Source organism: Salmo salar, chromosome 20, assembly GCF_965601325.2.
Source record: "Salmo salar chromosome 20, fSalSal1, whole genome shotgun sequence".
NCBI lineage: Eukaryota > Metazoa > Chordata > Actinopteri > Salmoniformes > Salmonidae > Salmo > Salmo salar.
In genome coordinates this window covers 3,951,794-3,970,661 of record NC_138310.1, presented here as the reverse complement: position 1 = coordinate 3,970,661, position 18,868 = coordinate 3,951,794, and the positions used below count along the sequence as shown (strand labels likewise).

The 18,868-nt window shown below is 46.1% G+C and overlaps 1 protein-coding gene across 2 annotated transcripts; it reads right to left on the bottom strand.

The window, feature by feature from the left end:
• Window positions 1-3,198: 3,198 nt before the first annotated feature.
• On the bottom strand, window positions 3,199-17,033 carry LOC100194545 (suppressor of defective silencing 3 homolog (SDS3, S. cerevisiae)). Of its 2 annotated transcripts, none has more exons than NM_001139631.1 (11): window positions 16,858-17,033; window positions 14,911-14,980; window positions 14,704-14,759; window positions 12,768-12,839; window positions 12,365-12,384; window positions 12,046-12,202; window positions 10,034-10,129; window positions 6,699-6,785; window positions 6,369-6,474; window positions 4,690-4,774; window positions 3,199-3,972 (listed from the first exon to the last, which is right to left on the bottom strand). In NM_001139631.1, the coding sequence occupies exons 1-11, from the start codon at window positions 16,943-16,945 to the stop codon at window positions 3,874-3,876; spliced, it is 936 nt and encodes a 311-aa protein (NP_001133103.1). In that variant the 5' UTR covers window positions 16,946-17,033; the 3' UTR covers window positions 3,199-3,873. The 2 variants fall into 2 exon arrangements, with proteins under 2 accessions (NP_001133103.1, XP_045558851.1); XM_045702895.2 differs by lacking the exon at window positions 16,858-17,033 and adding an exon at window positions 15,187-15,482 and having other exon boundaries at window positions 3,210-3,972.
• Between the last annotated feature and the right edge of the window lie 1,835 nt (window positions 17,034-18,868).

Genomic DNA, 18,868 nt, shown 5'->3' with positions numbered 1-18,868 from the left:
TAAGACAGGGAGAGAGCTGATCCAGCACTTATACTGTGAGAGGATGAGAAACAGGTAAATACAGGAGAGAGAAGAATGGATGACGTCAGTAACACTGCAGTGGAACGGCTGTATTCACACTCCTGCTCAGTCAAAAAAAAACATCTTTGCTCTGAAATATCTACAACTCATAGAGATGATTGATTATAAAGGATCAATTAAAATGGCCTGGTCTGGAAAGCAGACATGATAGTAAGATTTGAGACCGATGCTGCAGACACCTACAGTAGTTAGACCTGTGACTGATGATGCGGACCTGTGCCTGATGATGAAGACACACACCTACAGTAGTTAGACCTGTGACTGATGATGCAGAGAGAGCTAGACCCATCTAGAAGCGCTGACTGGCATCATTACTGTGAACATGTCAACCAATGCCATTAGCATCACTACAATCAACAAGCAGAGGTCAATCCTGGGTTAAAACCAAGGAGACATTAGTCCTGGCTTTAAAATGATCCTGTAGCCAATCATCTGATCATATTGGGGCTTCCACAAACGTCAGAGCCTTGCATTTAGTGCCGAGCAGCAACACAGTAATTGGCGTTCCTTGACAGCCTGTGTCATTAAGTGAGGCAAACTGTAACCTCTTATGGGGTTCAGTTCAGCTGAGGGGATTGACAGAGACACTAGACAAAAAGGCAGTAAACACGTATATCGCGCCTGGCAAGGGGAGACAAATGTGCAGGGCCAAATGATCCAGTGTGACATTGGTAGAGAGGTAGGTGAGAGGGTAGCCACGTTACGGCGCGGGTGGGGGGGGGGGGCCTCGTTGGCCACGTTACGGCGCGGGTGGGTGGGGGCCTCGTTGGCCACGTTACGGGGGGTGGTGGGGGGCTCGTTGGCCACGTTAGGCGGGGGGGGGTGGGGGGCTCGTTGGCCACGTTAGGCGGGGGGGTGGGGGGCTCGTTGGCCACGTTAGGCGGGGGGGGTGGGGGGCTCGTTGGCCACGTTAGGCGGGGGGGGTGGGGGGCTCGTTGGCCACGTTAGGCGGGGGTGGGGGGCTCGTTGGCCACGTTAGGCGGGGGTGGGGGGCTCGTTGGCCACGTTAGGCGGGGGTGGGGGGCTCGTTGGCCACGTTAGGCGGGGGTGGGGGGCTCGTTGGCCACGTTAGGCGGGGGTGGGGGGCTCGTTGGCCACGTTAGGCGGGGGTGGGGGGCTCGTTGGCCACGTTAGGCGGGGGTGGGGGGCTCGTTGGCCACGTTAGGCGGGGGTGGGGGGCTCGTTGGCCACGTTAGGCGGGGGTGGGGGGCTCGTTGGCCACGTTAGGCGGGGGTGGGGGGCTCGTTGGCCACGTTAGGCGGGGGTGGGGGGCTCGTTGGCCACGTTAGGCGGGGGTGGGGGGCTCGTTGGCCACGTTAGGCGGGGGTGGGGGGCTCGTTGGCCACGTTAGGCGGGGGTGGTGGGCTCGTTGGCCACGTTAGGCGGGGGTGGTGGGCTCGTTGGCCACGTTAGGCGGGGGTGGTGGGCTCGTTGGCCACGTTAGGCGGGGGTGGTGGGCTCGTTGGCCACGTTAGGCGGGGGTGGTGGGCTCGTTGGCCACGTTAGGCGGGGGTGGTGGGCTCGTTGGCCACGTTAGGCGGGGGTGGTGGGCTCGTTGGCCACGTTAGGCGGGGGTGGTGGGCTCGTTGGCCACGTTAGGCGGGGGTGGTGGGCTCGTTGGCCACGTTAGGCGGGGGTGGTGGGCTCGTTGGCCACGTTAGGCGGGGGTGGTGGGCTCGTTGGCCACGTTAGGCGGGGGTGGTGGGCTCGTTGGCCACGTTAGGCGGGGGTGGTGGGCTCGTTGGCCACGTTAGGCGGGGGTGGTGGGCTCGTTGGCCACGTTAGGCGGGGGTGGTGGGCTCGTTGGCCACGTTAGGCGGGGGTGGTGGGCTCGTTGGCCACGTTAGGCGGGGGTGGTGGGCTCGTTGGCCACGTTAGGCGGGGGTGGTGGGCTCGTTGGCCACGTTAGGCGGGGGTGGTGGGCTCGTTGGCCACGTTAGGCGGGGGTGGTGGGCTCGTTGGCCACGTTAGGCGCTGGTGGGGGGGGGGCTCGTTGGCCACGTTAGGCGCTGGTGGGGGGGGGGGCTCGTTGGCCACGTTAGGCGCTGGTGGGGGGGGGGGCTCGTTGGCCACGTTAGGCGCTGGTGGGGGGGGGGGCTCGTTGGCCACGTTACGGCGCTGGTGGGGGGGGGGGCTCGTTGGCCACGTTACGGCGCTGGTGGGGGGGGGGGCTCGTTGGCCACGTTACGGCGCTGGTGGGGGGGGGGGCTCGTTGGCCACGTTACGGCGCTGGTGGGGGGGGGGGCTCGTTGGCCACGTTACGGCGCTGGTGGGGGGGGGGCTCGTTGGCCACGTTACGGCGCTGGTGGGGGGGGGGGCTCGTTGGCCACGTTACGGCGCTGGTGGGGGGGGGGCTCGTTGGCCACGTTACGGCGCTGGTGGGGGGGGGGCTCGTTGGCCACGTTACGGCGCTGGTGGGGGGGGGGCTCGTTGGCCACGTTACGGCGCTGGTGGGGGGGGGGGGCTCGTTGGCCACGTTACGGCGCTGGTGGGGGGGGGGCTCGTTGGCCACGTTACGGCGCTGGTGGGGGGGGGCTCGTTGGCCACGTTACGGCGCTGGTGGGGGGGGGGCTCGTTGGCCACGTTACGGCGCTGGTGGGGGGGGGGGGCTCGTTGGCCACGGTACGGCGCTGGTGGGGGGGGGGGGCTCGTTGGCCACGGTACGGCGCTGGTGGGGGGGGGGGGCTCGTTGGCCACGGTACGGCGCAGATGGGGGGGGGGGCTCGTTGGCCACGTTACGGCGCTGGTGGGGGGGGGGGCTCGTTGGCCACGTTACGGCGCTGGTGGGGGGGGGGCTCGTTGGCCACGTTACGGCGCTGGTGGGGGGGGGGCTCGTTGGCCACGTTACGGCGCTGGTGGGGGGGGGGGGGGCTCGTTGGCCACGGTACGGCGCAGGTGGGGGGGGGCTCGTTGGCCACGGTACGGCGCAGGTGGGGGGGGGACCCGTTGGTAAGAGTGGCACCGAAAGCTAGATAAATGGTGGCTAGGCATCTTACACTGTAACTGACAAAAGGCAGTAACATATTTAATAAATGAAACGCACAAGAAGCCAACAAATATAAAAATGGTTAACGTTCATCTTCCTCCCACGTGCAAAACCAGATTAGACACGTCAGATGTATTCAACATTTCGGTCTAACTGAACTCATTTAATGTCAAGAATACAGATACAAAATTAAAAACTTAAAAAGTCTATCCAATATATTCTGAAAAAAAAATATCAAATGTTAATTGACCAGATGCAGAAAAAAACTATGTCAAGATGAAGAAAAGAAGATATGTGATTTATGCTGAGTGGCACAGCTGACTGAAACTGTTACAAAACCATGTTAGGTATATAAAGGAAGACCAATCCAAACACCGACCTTCAGCCCCTAAGCACTTGTGTAGATCTGAGAGCATTGGATGGCGTAAGCAAAATGGAAATCATTTCACTAAGCCTATGACAAGGCATAGTGTAGCTATGACAACATTTGCTATACCAAGGCTATTCAGTCATTCCACGTCTACTCAACTGCCTAAAGGGCTATTTGAGCCAAAACTTGCAAGGAGAAAGGCTTCCACGTGTGCTTGGTGATGGCTAAGAAGACAAACTGACAGAATGCATCGTTCTTCCCCTCCTGTGGTCCTGATTGATTGAAACACCAGGAAGTCATTGAGAAGACTTCCTCAAGCACACAGTAGGGACGATGAGGGAGCCACATGTGGGAAGGGGGGAGCAACATACTGCATGTACAAAATGAAAGGACCAAGAAGGAATGGCTGGATGAGAGAGTGGGAAGGGTGTCGTTTCTACGCTGCCGACCGTCGTCGGATGATAAACGCTCCTCTTTGTAGCTGTCCCAGGTATATCCTCATCTTGGTGCTGTCGCTGGTCTTCCTCACCCAGATCTGAGGGGAAACCCAACCAATAGGACTCATTATGGTCATTTACAAAAGAGCCTCTATATAATAAGGCATGGTGCTCATCATATCAGGAGTTCCAGAACATATCAAAATAACATTCCACAATTTATATACTATATTAAACATTTATCAGGCCATTTTAGGAAAACGACTTTTTTTTCTATCCTCTTCTAGCTCAGGTCTCAATCTTGTTTTATGCTAAGAGTTCCAAAAATTGGAACAGAGCATGGAAAAAATTGTATTTTCATTACTCAGCCCCCTGGTGTTGGAATTCCCTCCAAGCCAGCCTAAAACTCCAGAACCTATTGTCCCTGGAGGAGTTCAAAGGACAAATAGATTAACAGGTTGTTGAGACATGTAGTTGTTCCTGGTTGTCACCCCATGTCACTAGTTTGCATTGCCTTATGTAAGGAAGCATGTTGTTTTACTTCAGACAGTTTGCTGTTGTATGTATGCTGCTGTCTGTTCTGTTTTGTCATTTCATTTTTAGCCTGTCCCAACAGGAGGCCTTTTGCCAGGCCATCTTGTAAATAACAATTTGTTCTTAATTGAATTGCCTGATTAAATAAAATACACCATACTTACACTACACTTTGGACAGACTAAGACCACCATAACTCTATACTCCCTCTAATATATAATGGATTTAAGTGGTACAAGCATAGAGCTGTGTAGCTGTGGAAATGGAGAACTGAAACCCACCTCGTTTGTTCCCACTGAGCTGATGACACAGCTGATCTTAGTGTTCTCCTTGGACTCCAGGTGGATGGCCTGGCTCTTATGATACCTGATGGGGACGCCATGAGATAAGAAAAAAAAATACAAATAGCACAAAACATTAGCAACACAAAACTTTCTCACATCCTGGAAAATGAATGCTTGGTTGTTTATGATAATTATCTTAAATTGCAGTCTGTAGGAATTTCAGGAATTTCTAAACACTGTCCTTTTGAAACCATGACCTAGAAAATATTACATGTAGCTCATTTAGTATTATTTATCCTGTTATCTGCCATTGAGTGAGGGGTAAGAGGAGGAATTACTTCTATTTAAAGGCAAGTCAGTTAAGAACAAATTCTTATTTTCAATGACAGCCTACCGGGGAACAGTGGGATAACTGCCTTGTTCAGGGGCAGAACGACAGATTGTTAATCTGTCAATTTGGGAATTCGATCTAGCAACCTTTCGGTTACTGGCCCAACGCTCTAACCACTAGGCTACCTGCCACCCCAGGAATCAGCCCACTCAGATAAGGACTTCTATACCTATAGGATAATATCCTCTTGAGCACACAATCCCTTAAAGGTTATAATAGATAATCTGACAATGCTGTAATGGAGAGAGAAACAAAATGGCCGAAAGCCAGGTAGTCTGATTGTGGCTGAGGAGAGAGTCTGAGGTAAGTGAAAAGGAGTGACAGCTGGAACAGACAGAATTAGTAAAAGGTTTTTCTTTATTGAAGAAAATATGTCCGCTTGCTTCAGCTGTCTTGCTTTCAAGCAAGCACATTAGATTAAACATAATTACTGGGAGAAAGGAGAAGAATACATGTGGTTTCAACCATGGCTGTGGAGTCTTCACCATCCTCTCCCCTCAGCCTTTCTTAGCCTAGGTCTGGTGAGACTGTGGGAGCAAGACCGATAGCAGCGAACACTTCACTCAACTGAGATCCCCTCTCTCACTTCAGAATTGATCAAAGGCTACATGAAAGTCATGGAAAGACATTTTTAATATCACAGAGGAGCACATTTCACATTTTCCACTCTTCAAAAGGAATTATTCATTGGTGCGTGATGTCCTATGCAGAGAGCTACACTTTACCCAAAGGGCCTGAGAGGACAGATTATCCCATCCAAGCAAACACTGTCATTTCTGTCAGCCTGTGGAACTATCACCAAACGGCATACTACTCTGTATGCCAAAACCCATGTTCCTTCCTCATGATAGCGATGTAATGTAATTCCATGGTGACAGGAAGTATGAGCCTGCCTGGCTAACATTCCAGCCACCCATTCGTTAATATGAAACATCACCTATTGGCCAGAGGGAATGTTACCATAAACATACTACAAACATGATTACCATTTCTTGAATCTTGTTTTTGAAACAGACATATCAGCAAAGCCAAGAATTCTTCAGTAAGTAGAGCATGAGGATTTATAAGGCTGTGGCGCCATCTAGCGACTAATAAAAGTCAACCGCATCATTAATTAAAACACTCAGTATTATATTATAGGGAACCAGTTTAGTAGATCTTATACTAAGACCAATCCTATTAAAACAGCAGACAAAAGTCCAAAATTCCCCATTTTTGCTGTTTAAATTTATTTATTTTTTTAAATGATCTAATCAACCAAATGAAAAAGATAGTGTGCATGTACCATCTCTTGTCGTAGTACAGCTTTCCCTCTTCAATGCGGGCCTCATAGCGCTGTGAAGGGGCCTCCATTGGAATGATGGGCATTTGGTCTGGAGACGATGGAGACACTGGGGGAGAAACATGGCGTGAGAAAAAACAAAACGTCATTTCAATGTAAATAGTTAGTTTACTAAAAATGCTGCCAGCCCGGAGTTCTTGACATTTAATTTATATTAAAATGAACATGTTTTTGTAATGTGAACACAAATCCTGTAAAATAACTTAATTCATCCTCATTTTGGCTCGATGGCACTTAGACTGAAACAAAACAATCCTAACAGTAGTAAAATACCTGGACGCTTAGGGGATTTCAGCTGCTTGTTCAGTATTCGCAGATCTTCCAGGATCTGGTCATCGGTTAGCAAATAGTTCAGCTGAGGTGTGGATCGTTAAGGACAACTCGTCTCCATCAAATCATAATTTGTGTGTGTGTGTGTGATATATATATATATATATACTGCTCAAAAAAATAAAGGGAACACTTAAACAACAATGTAACTCCAAGTCAATCACACTTCTGTGAAATCAAACTGTCCACTTAGGAAGCAACACTGATTGACAATACATTTCACATGCTGTTGTGCAAATGGAATAGACAACAGGTGGAAATGATAGGCAATTAGCAAGACACCCCCAATAAAGGAGTGGTTCAGCAGGTGGTGACCACAGACCACTTCTCAGTTCCTATGCTTCCTGGCTGATGTTTTGGTCACTTTTGAATGCTGGTGGTGCTTTCACTCTAGTGGTAGCATGAGACGGACTCTACAACCCACACAAGTGGCTCAGGTAGTGCAGCTCATCCAGGATGGCACATCAATGCGAGCTGTGGCAAGAAGGTTTGCTGTGTGTCAGCGTAGTGTCCAGAGCATGGAGGCGCTACCAGGAGACAGGCCAGTACATCAGGAGACGCGGAGGAGGCCGTAGGAAGGCAACAACCCAGCAGCAGGACCGCTACCTCCACCTTTGTGCAAGGAGGAGCACTGCCAGAGCCCTGCAAAATGACCTCCAGCAGGCCACAAATGTGCATGTGTCTGCTCAAACGGTCAGAAACAGACTCCATGAGGGTGGTATGAGTGCCCTACGTCCACAGGTGGGGGTTGTGCTTACAGCCCAACACCGTGCAGGACGTTTGGCATTTGCCAGAGAACGCCAAGATTGGCAAATTCGCCACTGGCGCCCTGTGCTCTTCACAGATGAAAGCAGGTTCACACTGAGCACATGTGACAGACGTGACAGTCTGGAGACGCCGTGGAGAACGTTCTGCTGCCTGCAACATCCTCCAGCATGACCGGTTTGGCAGTGGGTCAGTCATGTGTGGGGTGGCATTTCTTTGGGGGGGCCGCACAGCCCTCCATGCGCTCGCCAGAGGTAGCCTGACTGCCATTAGGTACCGAGATGAGATCCTCAGACCCCTTGTGAGACCATATGCTGGTGCGGTTGGCCCTGGGTTCCTCCTAATGCAAGACAATGCTAGACCTCATGTGGCTGGAGTGTCAGCAGTTCCTGCAAGAGGAAGGCATTGATGCTATGGACTGGCCCGCCCGTTCCTCAGACCTGAATCCAGTTGAGCACATCTGGGACATCATGTCTCGCTCCATCCACCAACGCCACGTTGCACCACAGACTGTCCAGGAGTTGGCGGATGCTTTAGTCCAGGTCTGGGAGGAGATCACTCAGGAGACCATCCGCCACCTCATCAGGAGCATGCCCAGGCTTTGTAGGGAGGTCATACAGGCACATGGAGGCCACACACACTACTGAGCCTCATTTTGACTTGTTTTAAAGACATTACATCAAAGTTGGATCAGCCTGTAGTGTGGTTTTCCACTTTAATTTTGAGTGTGACTCCAAATCCAGACCTCCATGGGTTGATAAATTGGATTTCCATTGATTTTTTTGTGTGATTTTGTTGTCGGCACATTCAACTGTGTAAAGAAAAAAGTATTTAACCTGTTGCGTCTAGGGGGCAGCATTTGCACGTCTGGATAAAAAAAATGTACCCGATTTAATCTGGTTACTAATCCTACCCAGTAACTAGAATATGCATATACTTATTATATATGGATAGAAAACACTCTAAAGTTTCTAAAACTGTTTGAATGGTGTCTGTGAGTATAACAGAACTCATTTGGCAGGCAAAACCCTGAAACATTTTCTGACAGGAAGTGGATACCTGATGTGTTGTATTGACTTTAAACCTATCCCATTGAAAAACACAGGGGCTTAGGAATATTTTGGCACTTCCTATTGCTTCCACTAGATGTCACCAGCCTTTACAAAGTGTTTTGAGTCTTCTGGAGGGAGATCTGACCGAACAAGAGCCATGGAACGATGATGTCCCATTAGACACCTGGCGCGCGAGTTCATGTTGGGTACCCTCGTTCCAATACGTTATAAAAGAGTATGCATTCGTCCACCTTGAATATTATTCATGTTCTGGTTAAAAAAGGCCCTAATGATTTATGCTATACAACGTTTGACATGTTTGAACGAACGGAAATATATTTTTTCCCCTCGTTCATGACGAGAAGTCCAGCTGGCTTACATCATGTGCTAACGAGTCGGAGATTTTTGGACATAAATGATGAGCTTTTTTGAACAAAACTACATTCGTTATGGACCTGTGATACCTGGAAGTGACATCTGATGAAGAGAATCAAAGGTAATGGATTATTTACATAGTATTTTCGATTTTAGATCTCCCCAACATGACGTCTAGTCTGTATCGCAACGCGTATTTTTCTGGGCGCAGTGCTCAGATTATTGCAAAGTGTGATTTCCCAGTAAGGTTATTTTTAAATCTGGCAAGTTGATTGCGTTCAAGAGATGTAAATCTATAATTATTTAAATGACAATATAATATTTTACCAATGTTTTCTAATTTTAATTAGTGACGCTGACTTGACTGCCGGTTATTGGAGGGAAACGATTTCCTCAACATCAATGCCATAGTAAAACGCTGTTTTTGGATATAAATATGAACTTGATAGAACTAAAAATGCATGCATTGTCTAACATAATGTCCTAGGAGTGTCATCTGATGGAGATTGTAAAAGGTTAGTGCATCATTTTAGCTGGTTTTATGGTTTTGGTGACCCTGTCTTTGACTTGACAAAACATTACACACAACTCTTGTAAATGTACTGTCCTAACATACTCTAAATTTATGCTTTCGCCGTAAAACCTTTTTGAAATCGTAAAACGTGGTTAGATTAAGGAGATGTTTATCTTTCAAATGGTGTAAAATAGTTGTATTTTTGAAAAATTTGAATTTTGACATTTATTTGGATTCAAATTTGCCGCTCTTGAAATGCACCTGCTGTTGATGGAGTGCACCACGGGTGGCACGCTAGCGTCCCACCTAGCCCCAAGAGGTTAATAAGATTATTTCTTTCATTCAGATCTAGGATGTGTTGTTTAAGTGTTCCCTTTATTTTTTTGAGCAGTATATTTCTGTAAAGGGGTAAAAACTGTATCTAGTAAGTTTTAACCCTTGTGAAAATAGAAAAAAAGTTAAATGTAACTTATCGGTCAAGACAAGATTCTTTGAAGCTGGACAGTGCCTAACATGGATCAACACTGTTGTAGACAAGACAGCAGAGTGATTGGACTTCTGGTAAAGGATATCAGGTGCAGGTTTCCTCCGCTTGTCTGGAATGGGGACTGGATCGTTGGGCCGCCTCCTTAACTTCCGGGTCATGATGGGTTTCACCTCCATGGAATCTACACAGGGGTAATACGGAATGAGCTCATTGCCATGCACCCGACACTGTAGAAATAGTATTACTAGTCCACCTGTCATAGCACATCGACTTCACTGGGAAAGCACATTCTAGTAATTATATGGCTGACACTCATGTGGGTATAACACAGAAAGCTCTATTGGTATATGTACACCGAGTATTCAAAACTTGGGGCTCCCGAGTGGCGCAGCGGTCTAAGCCACTGCATTTCAGTGCTAGAGGTGTCACTACAGACAACCTGGTTTGAATCCAGGCTGTATCACAACTGGCCGTGATTGGGAGTCCCATAAGACGGAGCAAAATTGGCCCAGCATCTTCTGGGTTTGGCCGTCATCGTAAGTAAGAATTTGATCTTAACGGACTTGCCTAGTTAAATAAAAAGGTTAAAAAAAAGAACACCCGCTCTTTCCATGACAGACTAACCAGGTGAATCTTATGATCCCTTACTGAAGTCAACTGTTAAATCCACTTCAATCAATGTAGATTAAGGGGAAGAGACAAGCTTAAAAATCATTCTTCAACCTTTGAGACATGGATTGTATGTGTGCCATTCAGAGGGTGAATGGGCAGGATAAAATATTTAAGTGCCTTTGAACAGGGAATGGTAGTAGGTGCCAGGCACACCAGTTTGAGTGTGTCAATAACTGCAACACTGCTGGGTTTTAATCAAGAATGGTCCACCACCAAAGGACATCCAGCCAACTTGACACAACTGTGGGAAGCATTGGAGTCAACATGGGCCAACTCCATATTACGGAGATTATCCCAATGTTTGGTATACTCAGTGTGTGTACACAGTCAGTGATCCGATTCAAAAGTGCAGTTTTCTAGTACCGGGTCAGAACCCTCTTTGCCTCCAGAACAACCTGGGCATGGAAATGTTGCTCAGTTGGTATCAAGAGACCTAACGTGTGCCAGGAAAACATTCCCCACACCATGACACCACCAGCCTCTATTGACACCAGGCAGGATGTGGCCATGGACTCATGCTGCTTACGCCAAATCCTGACTCTGCCATCGGTATGCCAACAGGAACCAGGATTCGTCAGACCAGGCAATGTTTTTCCACTCCTCAATTGTCCAGTATTGGTGATTGCATGCCCAGCTGATAGGAGTGGAACCCGGTGTGGTCGGCTGCTGCAATAGCCCATCTGTGACAAGGACCGATGAGTTGTGCTTACAGAGAAGCCATTCTGAGCCGTTATTTGCCCATTTGTGGCAAGCCTGTTAGATTGCACGATTCTTGCCTTTATCCTTCGACCTGTAATCAACGAGCGGATTTTGCCCACAGGACTGCCACTAACTGGATATTTTTTTGTTTGTCACACCATTCTCAGTAAACCCTAGACACAGCCGTGTGAGAAAAGCCCAGGAGGCCATCTGTTTCTGAGATACTGGAACCAGCGCGACTGGCAACGACGAACAAACCACCATCAAAGTCTCTTAGGTCACTCATTTTACCCATTCCAACGTTCAATCAAACAGTAACTGAATGCCTGCTTTATATTAGGCGCAAACTGTGTGTGAACTGGGTGGTGTACCTAATAAACTGGCCAATATGTGTATGTATGTGTATGTATATGACCTTACAGGTTATACTAACATTACTGCACTGAAACAGATTTTCAATTGAGTGATTGGCATAAAAATCTGCAAGTTAGAGCAAAAACAATGTATCTAAGACTTTTAGCCCTTGTTAGTATGAAGGTTTTGAGATATAAAATGGGCTTAGAAACTCCATCTCCAAAACACATCCACTGTATTGACCGAGGATAAAATAAGTTAGACTACATAGTCTTCTTCCTTAGCAAAAACCAACCAACACCCTTCAGTCTTTTTTATCCCCCCGCTCAGAGTGAGATGAGAGGGAGGGAGACAATCTAGTGATTCTCCTACCGCCTGTCAGCTCCATTGTTAATTTCTCATTCTCTATCATCTTCTTCTTCTCCTCTAGCTCAGCAATTAAGTTTTCCTTCAGCTCCACCTTCTTATCGTCAAACTCTTTCACCGCCGCCTTCTTCTCTTTGATGTAGTTCCTCTCCACCTGTTCTGTCTGAGAGAGCGAGAGAGAAGGAACCAGAGAGGGGAGCCCAGAGAGAGGGGAGCCCCAGAGAATGTCGAAAAAAACTAAATACATAAAAATAAATCAATAATTCGCAGGTGAAGGATTCAGTTGAAATTCCATGTTAGGTAATAATATCAAAACATCTCTTACCTCAAGTTGGAGAAAGAGATCTATAAGAAACAGACAAAAGACAATATTAACCCTCATGTTGACTGCATCGTCAGTTAATCCCTGGCTGTCACATTGACTTTCAGCACAAAACCTACCACCACAAAATAATAGTGTTTTTATTCATCACGTACACAGCAGGAATAAATGGTTCAGTACAATTCTTACAAGCTGGCTCCCCAAAAATGCAGCGCACACTTTGGGTGTTCAAGTTCAAATGACACAGAATGAGGTCTCTCCATGTGGTAACAACTTAATGGTGACTGAGTGCATCCCAAATGGCACCTTAAGCTTTTTGGGCCCTGGTCAAAAGTAGTGTACTATATAGGGAGCCATTTAGGGATGAGAACAGTGATCCTATTCAACAACAGTGCCATTTTCTTACCAGCATTGCGGACTCTCTCCTTGTATTGCTGGTCCAGCTTCTTCATTCTCTTCTGGTACTCCTGAAGTGTTCCTGCAGGGAAGTGTTTTATTAAAACACAGCATACACAGTTGAAGTCAGAAGTTTACATACAACTTAGCCAAATACAGTTAAACTCAGTTTTTCACAATTCCTGACATTTAATCCTAGTAAGAACTCCCTGTCTTAGGTCAGTTAGGATCACCACTTTATTTTAAGAATGTGAAATGTCAGAATAATAGTAGAGAATTATTTCTTTCATCACATTGCCAGTGGGTCAGATGGTTACATACACTCAATTAGTATTTGGTAGCATTGCCATTAAATTATTTTAACTTGGGTCAAACGTTTTGGGTAGCCTTCCACAAGCGTCCCATAATAAGTTGGGTTATTTTGGCCCATTCCTCCTGACAGAGCTGGTGTAACTGAGTCAGGTTTGTAGGACTCCTTGCTCGCACACACTTTTTCAGTTCTGCCCACAAATTTTCTATGGGATTGAGGTCAGGGCTTTGTGATGGCCACTCCCATACCTTGACCTTGTTGTCCTTAAGCCATTTTGCCACAACTTTGGAAGCTTGCTTGGGGTCATTGTCCATTTGGAAGACCCATTTGCAACCAAGCTTTAACTTCCTGACTGATGTCTTGAGATGTTCCTTCAATATATCCACAATCGTCCTTCTTCATGATGCCATCTATTTTGTGAAGTGCACCAGTCCCTCCTGCAGCAAAGCACCCCCACAACATGATGCTGCCACCCCCGTGCTTCAAGGTTGGGATGGTGTTCTTCGGCTTGCAAGCATCCCCCCCTTTTCCTCCAAACAAAACAATGCTCATTATGGCCAAACAGTTCTATTTTTGTTTCATCAGACCAGAGGACATTTCTCCAAAAAGTACAATCTCTGTCCCCATGTGCAGTTGCAAACCGTAGTCTGGCTTTTTTTAATGGCGGTTTTGGAGCCGTGGCTTCTTCCTTGCTGAGCGGCCTTTCAGGTTATGTCGATATAGGACTCGTTTTACTGTGGATATAGATACTTTTGTATCGGTTTCCTCCAGCATCTACACAAGATCCTTTGCTGTTGTTCTGGGATTGATTTGCAGTTTTCGCACCAAAGTACATTCATCTCTAGGAGACAGAAAGTGTCTCCTTCCTGAGCGGTATGACAGCTGCGTGGTCCCATGATATTTATACTTGTGACTATTGTTTGTACAGATGAACGTGGTACCTTCAGGCGTTTGGAAATTGCTCCCAAGGATGAACCAGACTTGTGGAGGTCTACGATTTTTCTTTCTGAGGTCTTGGCTGATTTTTGATTTTCCCATGATGTCAAGCAAAGAGGCACTGAGTTTGAAGGTAGGCCTTGAAATACATCCACAGGTACACCTCCAATTGACTCAAATTATGTCAATTGGCCTATCAGAAGCTTCTAAAGCCATGACATTTTCTGGAATTTTCCACGCTGTTTAAAGGCACAGTCAACTTAGTGTATGTAAACTTCTGACACACTGGAATTGTGATACAGTGAATTATAAGTGAAATAATCTGTCTAAACAATTGTTGGAAAATTACGTGTCATGCACAAAGTAAATGTCCTGAACGACTTACCAAAACTATAGTTTGTCAACAAGAAATTTGTGGAGTGGTTGAAAAACAAGTTTTAATGACTCCAACCCAAGTGTACGTAGACTTCCAACTTCAACTTATCCAACCAATCTCTCAATGCAAAGAGCACCACCTCTGAGGCTCTGTCATAACAGTTGTGCAAAATGATAAAGGTCTGCTCAGCTCTACTTATGCACGCGGAGGAATTCATGACATTGATAATCACATTGATTGTGAATGCAAGGAGGATAATGAAGGGATTATAGGATAGGCCTAATTCATAAATGCAGTGAAGATAATTAGAAACAGTGACACTACCCTCTTGGAGTTGCGTCAACTGCATTTTCAATGATGCCAGCTTGTCTTGATACATCCTGAAAGCAAATAAAACATGATTATCACAACCAACTACTAAATCTGTAAATGTAGTCCTTCAAGATCAGGCTACATTTTGAACATCCCATTTGATCCATGTCAACATATATTCTATCCAGTGTAACAGTGCAATTGGTGGTCAACACTCACTGTTCTTTGATTTCCACATAGTCATCCTCGTCATGTTTCGCCAGGTCAGTTTCACTGGCATCTTCTGTGTCTGAAAGAGGGAGGAAAAAAAAGAAAGAAAAAAAAGATGGCGGACGTCTGTAAGTAGGCTAACAGTTCACCAATATCATATGACATAGGGCCTATGCCAAGAAAACATTTTCAGAACAATTTGTTCAATATCAAGTCAATGAAATGTCTAATTTTAGGAAAGCTGGAAACAGTAGTAGGATAGATGTAGCTACTCAGTCAAGTTACCTTTATTTGGATCCCCAATGAGTGCGTTACCAGCCATTTCCCTTTAGACTTATACAAAAAATAAACTAACAAAGTAAAACAAGGTCGTCGGATAAATGTGAAATGTTATGTCGTAGGCTAAAATAGCCACACGCAAGATGGCAAGCTAGCTAACTAAACGTTCAGCTAACAGGCTTGCTCATTTCTATCAAAAAGATAGCTATTAAATGTTACAGAATTGCACAGACCGGGCAGTGACTCCAGATTAGTAAACAGTAGTTTCTTATTTGACCAGCCAGCTAATTCTCAACAAAATGGTTTACATTGAGTGCCGAACATTTGTCCCGTTGCTAATGCGTAGCAAATTGATGAAGCCAAATACGAGAGCGATTTGTCAAGCTAGCCAATTTAGCTATTAGCAACGGCTAATTCAAGACTTGGCAATTGAACTGGTTTTAATTGTGTTAACTAGATGCAATCTCTGCGTGGCCTGCATGAGAATACGTAGTTAGGTACCTATTTTAGATACCTGACTAGCTCGCTAGCTACTGAGTTTGCCAGCGCAAAGCCAAAGCAGGTTTGCCGGTGACCTGTCAGCTGATGGTAGCTAACGTTAGCTAGTGGCGTAACGTTAACGCTTGCTAGCTAGTTACAATACCAGTGAATGGCTGACTTAGCATTGACAAGACTAACACAACTCTCCATCAAATACAGTTAACATGAGTAAGGGTCATTGCTTAATCTGTAGCTATACCTAAAGTTAACAGCACAAATGCAACGTGACATTTGTTATTAGCCTGCATCAGCGCACGACCGATTTTGGTGGGCCTTAAAACCTAACTAATTTAGCTATCCCAACCAACCACCTTCATCGGCATCAACGCACGTACCCAATGAAATGGCTGGCCTCAAAGTTAACTGGACATGTAAGGTGAGCTGAAATTACAAAATCAAATATAAACAGTGGCAAGACGGTGTCAGAAGAGTCCAATCACTGAAATCATATTGGTGGTAAAGAAAATAAGTATTTCTTGCCACCTGTCGACCATTACAAATGTTTTACTGAGAATGCCTGCCTGTTTGTTACGAACTTAACTCCAGAATCGAGACTCCAAGTCCAATGCACGGTTACTAAGACCACCTGCTCTCTCCTATATATTACGTTAGCGCTGTCTGTCCATCACTTGACAACGTTTTGCTGTAGAAAAGTAAAGCCGGGTTTGAACGCTAAACATGAAAGTTGAAAAAGATATGAACTCCTCCCCCATCTACACTAACAGGTAGCTTGCTTGCCAGGGGCGTATTCATTACACCAAAACGAAAAGGGGAGGGACCTGCCTGAATTTGCCCAATAGAAACTCTCGTTTTAACTGTTTGGACTCATGATTACACTCCAGCTAACTAACGCGTTAGCGAACAACTAGCTAGCGTTCGCGTCGTGGTGTACGATCCCCCACGGATTATAGAAGCCTGTGTTGTTAATTCAACGATGGCTAGCTAGCGTTAGTTACCCAAGCTAGCTCAAACTTTACAGTTCAATGGGGATGGGTTCATTCTAAAAAATATATATAATAAAAATGTGCAAAGGTCACACTAGTTTTAGGAGACTATTTGAGAACACTGACGTTAACGTTTATTAGCAAATATCACAAGAGTAGCTAGCTAACAAATGTGCTAAATTGGCGAACCTACCTTCTTCCGAGTCTCTTCCCCTGAAGCTTCGATCATCGTCGTCGTCCACACTATCAAGTTCTTCTTCATCATTGTAATAATCTACCATCGGTGATAGTAAAGTAGAAGCCATTTGATGGCTAGTAAAAATGTAAACAAACGTTAGATAAACAATCGATTTGGAATTTGCAGTTCAGAACAAAACAGCGCCTACATCTGTTAAGACCCCATGAGAAGTAAGATGGCCGTCATTGCGCCTGACCAAAATGTGGAACACAAAACTGTAGAGATTATTTATAAGAGTAATTTTATCACATCTTTGTGTCATGCATATACCAATGTAATAGTACAAATTAAATTGCCTTTTTCCATGTAACAGGGTTAGTTACCAGGATCTTCGCTATATTTGAGCAGTCTAATTAGGCATTTCGAGGTCAGCCCTTGTGCAGAGCAAAAGATTTTCAGCGATTTGTATGAAAAAAGTTTGCAATTAAATGCTATACAGAATTGCACATGCCGGACATCCATTCACTCCAGATTAGTATACCGTCGTTTCGTATTTGACCAGTCAGCTAATTCCCAACAGCAAAGGGTTTACATCGATTGCCAACATTTGCCACATGTTGATTTGCTAGCCCCGATCTTTTCGATTTTGTTATGAATTGACCCAGCGCTGGAAAGTATTTACGTCCCTCACGTTCCCATAACTATAGACACTAAAACATTAATATCCCTAAACCTGGGTATTCGAAATAGTTGCTGAGTAGGGTTGTTCGTTTTTTACGGTCATCACACATACACCGACATTTACCTTGACAAAACCATAGGGACCCCAAACACAGAATATCGATTATATTGGCCAGATAATCTAGGTCTAGCAAAAATTTCTAGCCGAATAAACACTAAAAAACCAGCGGAAAACAAGCCCATTTTTTTTCCCACAGCAAGAGAGGAGTTGCCATATTTATACTATAAACCATTTTCCATATCGTTCGAGCCAATTAATAAGGAATATCGTAGTAATTTGTAATGACGTTATAAGCAAACTATTGCGAGGTGTCATAACGCAAAGACATTTCAATATGTTGCAAAAGGAAATAATTTGCCTTTACACTCGCCAGATAATTTTCTATCAATGGATGTCGATTTAACTAGTTTGACTGCTATGATTAAGCAATAAGGCACAAGGTATGGTACGGTGCTTTCAGAAAGTATTCAGAACCCTTGACTTTTTCCATCTTTTTACGTTACAGCTTTATTCTAAAATGGTTGAAATTGTTTTTTCCCCCTCAAAAATCTACACGCAATACCCCATAATGACAAAGCAAAACATTTACATTACATTTAAGTCATTTAGCAGACGCTCTTATCCAGAGCGACTTACAAATTGGTGCATTCACCTTATGATATCCAGTGGAACAACCACTTTACAATAGTGCATCTAAATCTTTTAAGGGGGGGGGGGGGGGGGGGGGGGTTAGAAGGATTACTTTATCCTATCCTAGGTATTCCTTAAAGAGGTGGGGTTTCAGGTGTCTCCGGAAGGTGGTGATTGACTCCGCTGTCCTGGCGTCGTGAGGGAGCTTGTTCCACCATTGGGGTGCCAGAGCAGCGAACAGTTTTGACTGGGCTGAGCGGGAACTGTGCTTCCTCAGAGGTAGGGGGGCCAGCAGGCCAGAGGTGTATGAACGCAGTGCCCTTGTTTGGGTGTAGGGCCTGATCAGAGCCTGAAGGTATGGAGGTGCCGTTCCCTTCACAGCTCCGTAGGCAATCACCATGGTCTTGTAGCGGATGCGAGCTTCAACTGGAAGCCAGTGGAGAGAGCGGAGGAGCGGGGTGACGTGAGAGAACTTGGGAAGGTTGAACACCAGGCGGGCTGCGGCGTTCTGGATGAGTTGTAGGGGTTTTATGGCACAGGCAGGGAGCCCAGCCAACAGCGAGTTGCAGTAATCCAGACGGGAGATGACAAGTGCCTGGATTAGGACCTGCGCCGCTTCCTGTGTGAGGCAGGGTCGTACTCTGCGAATGTTGT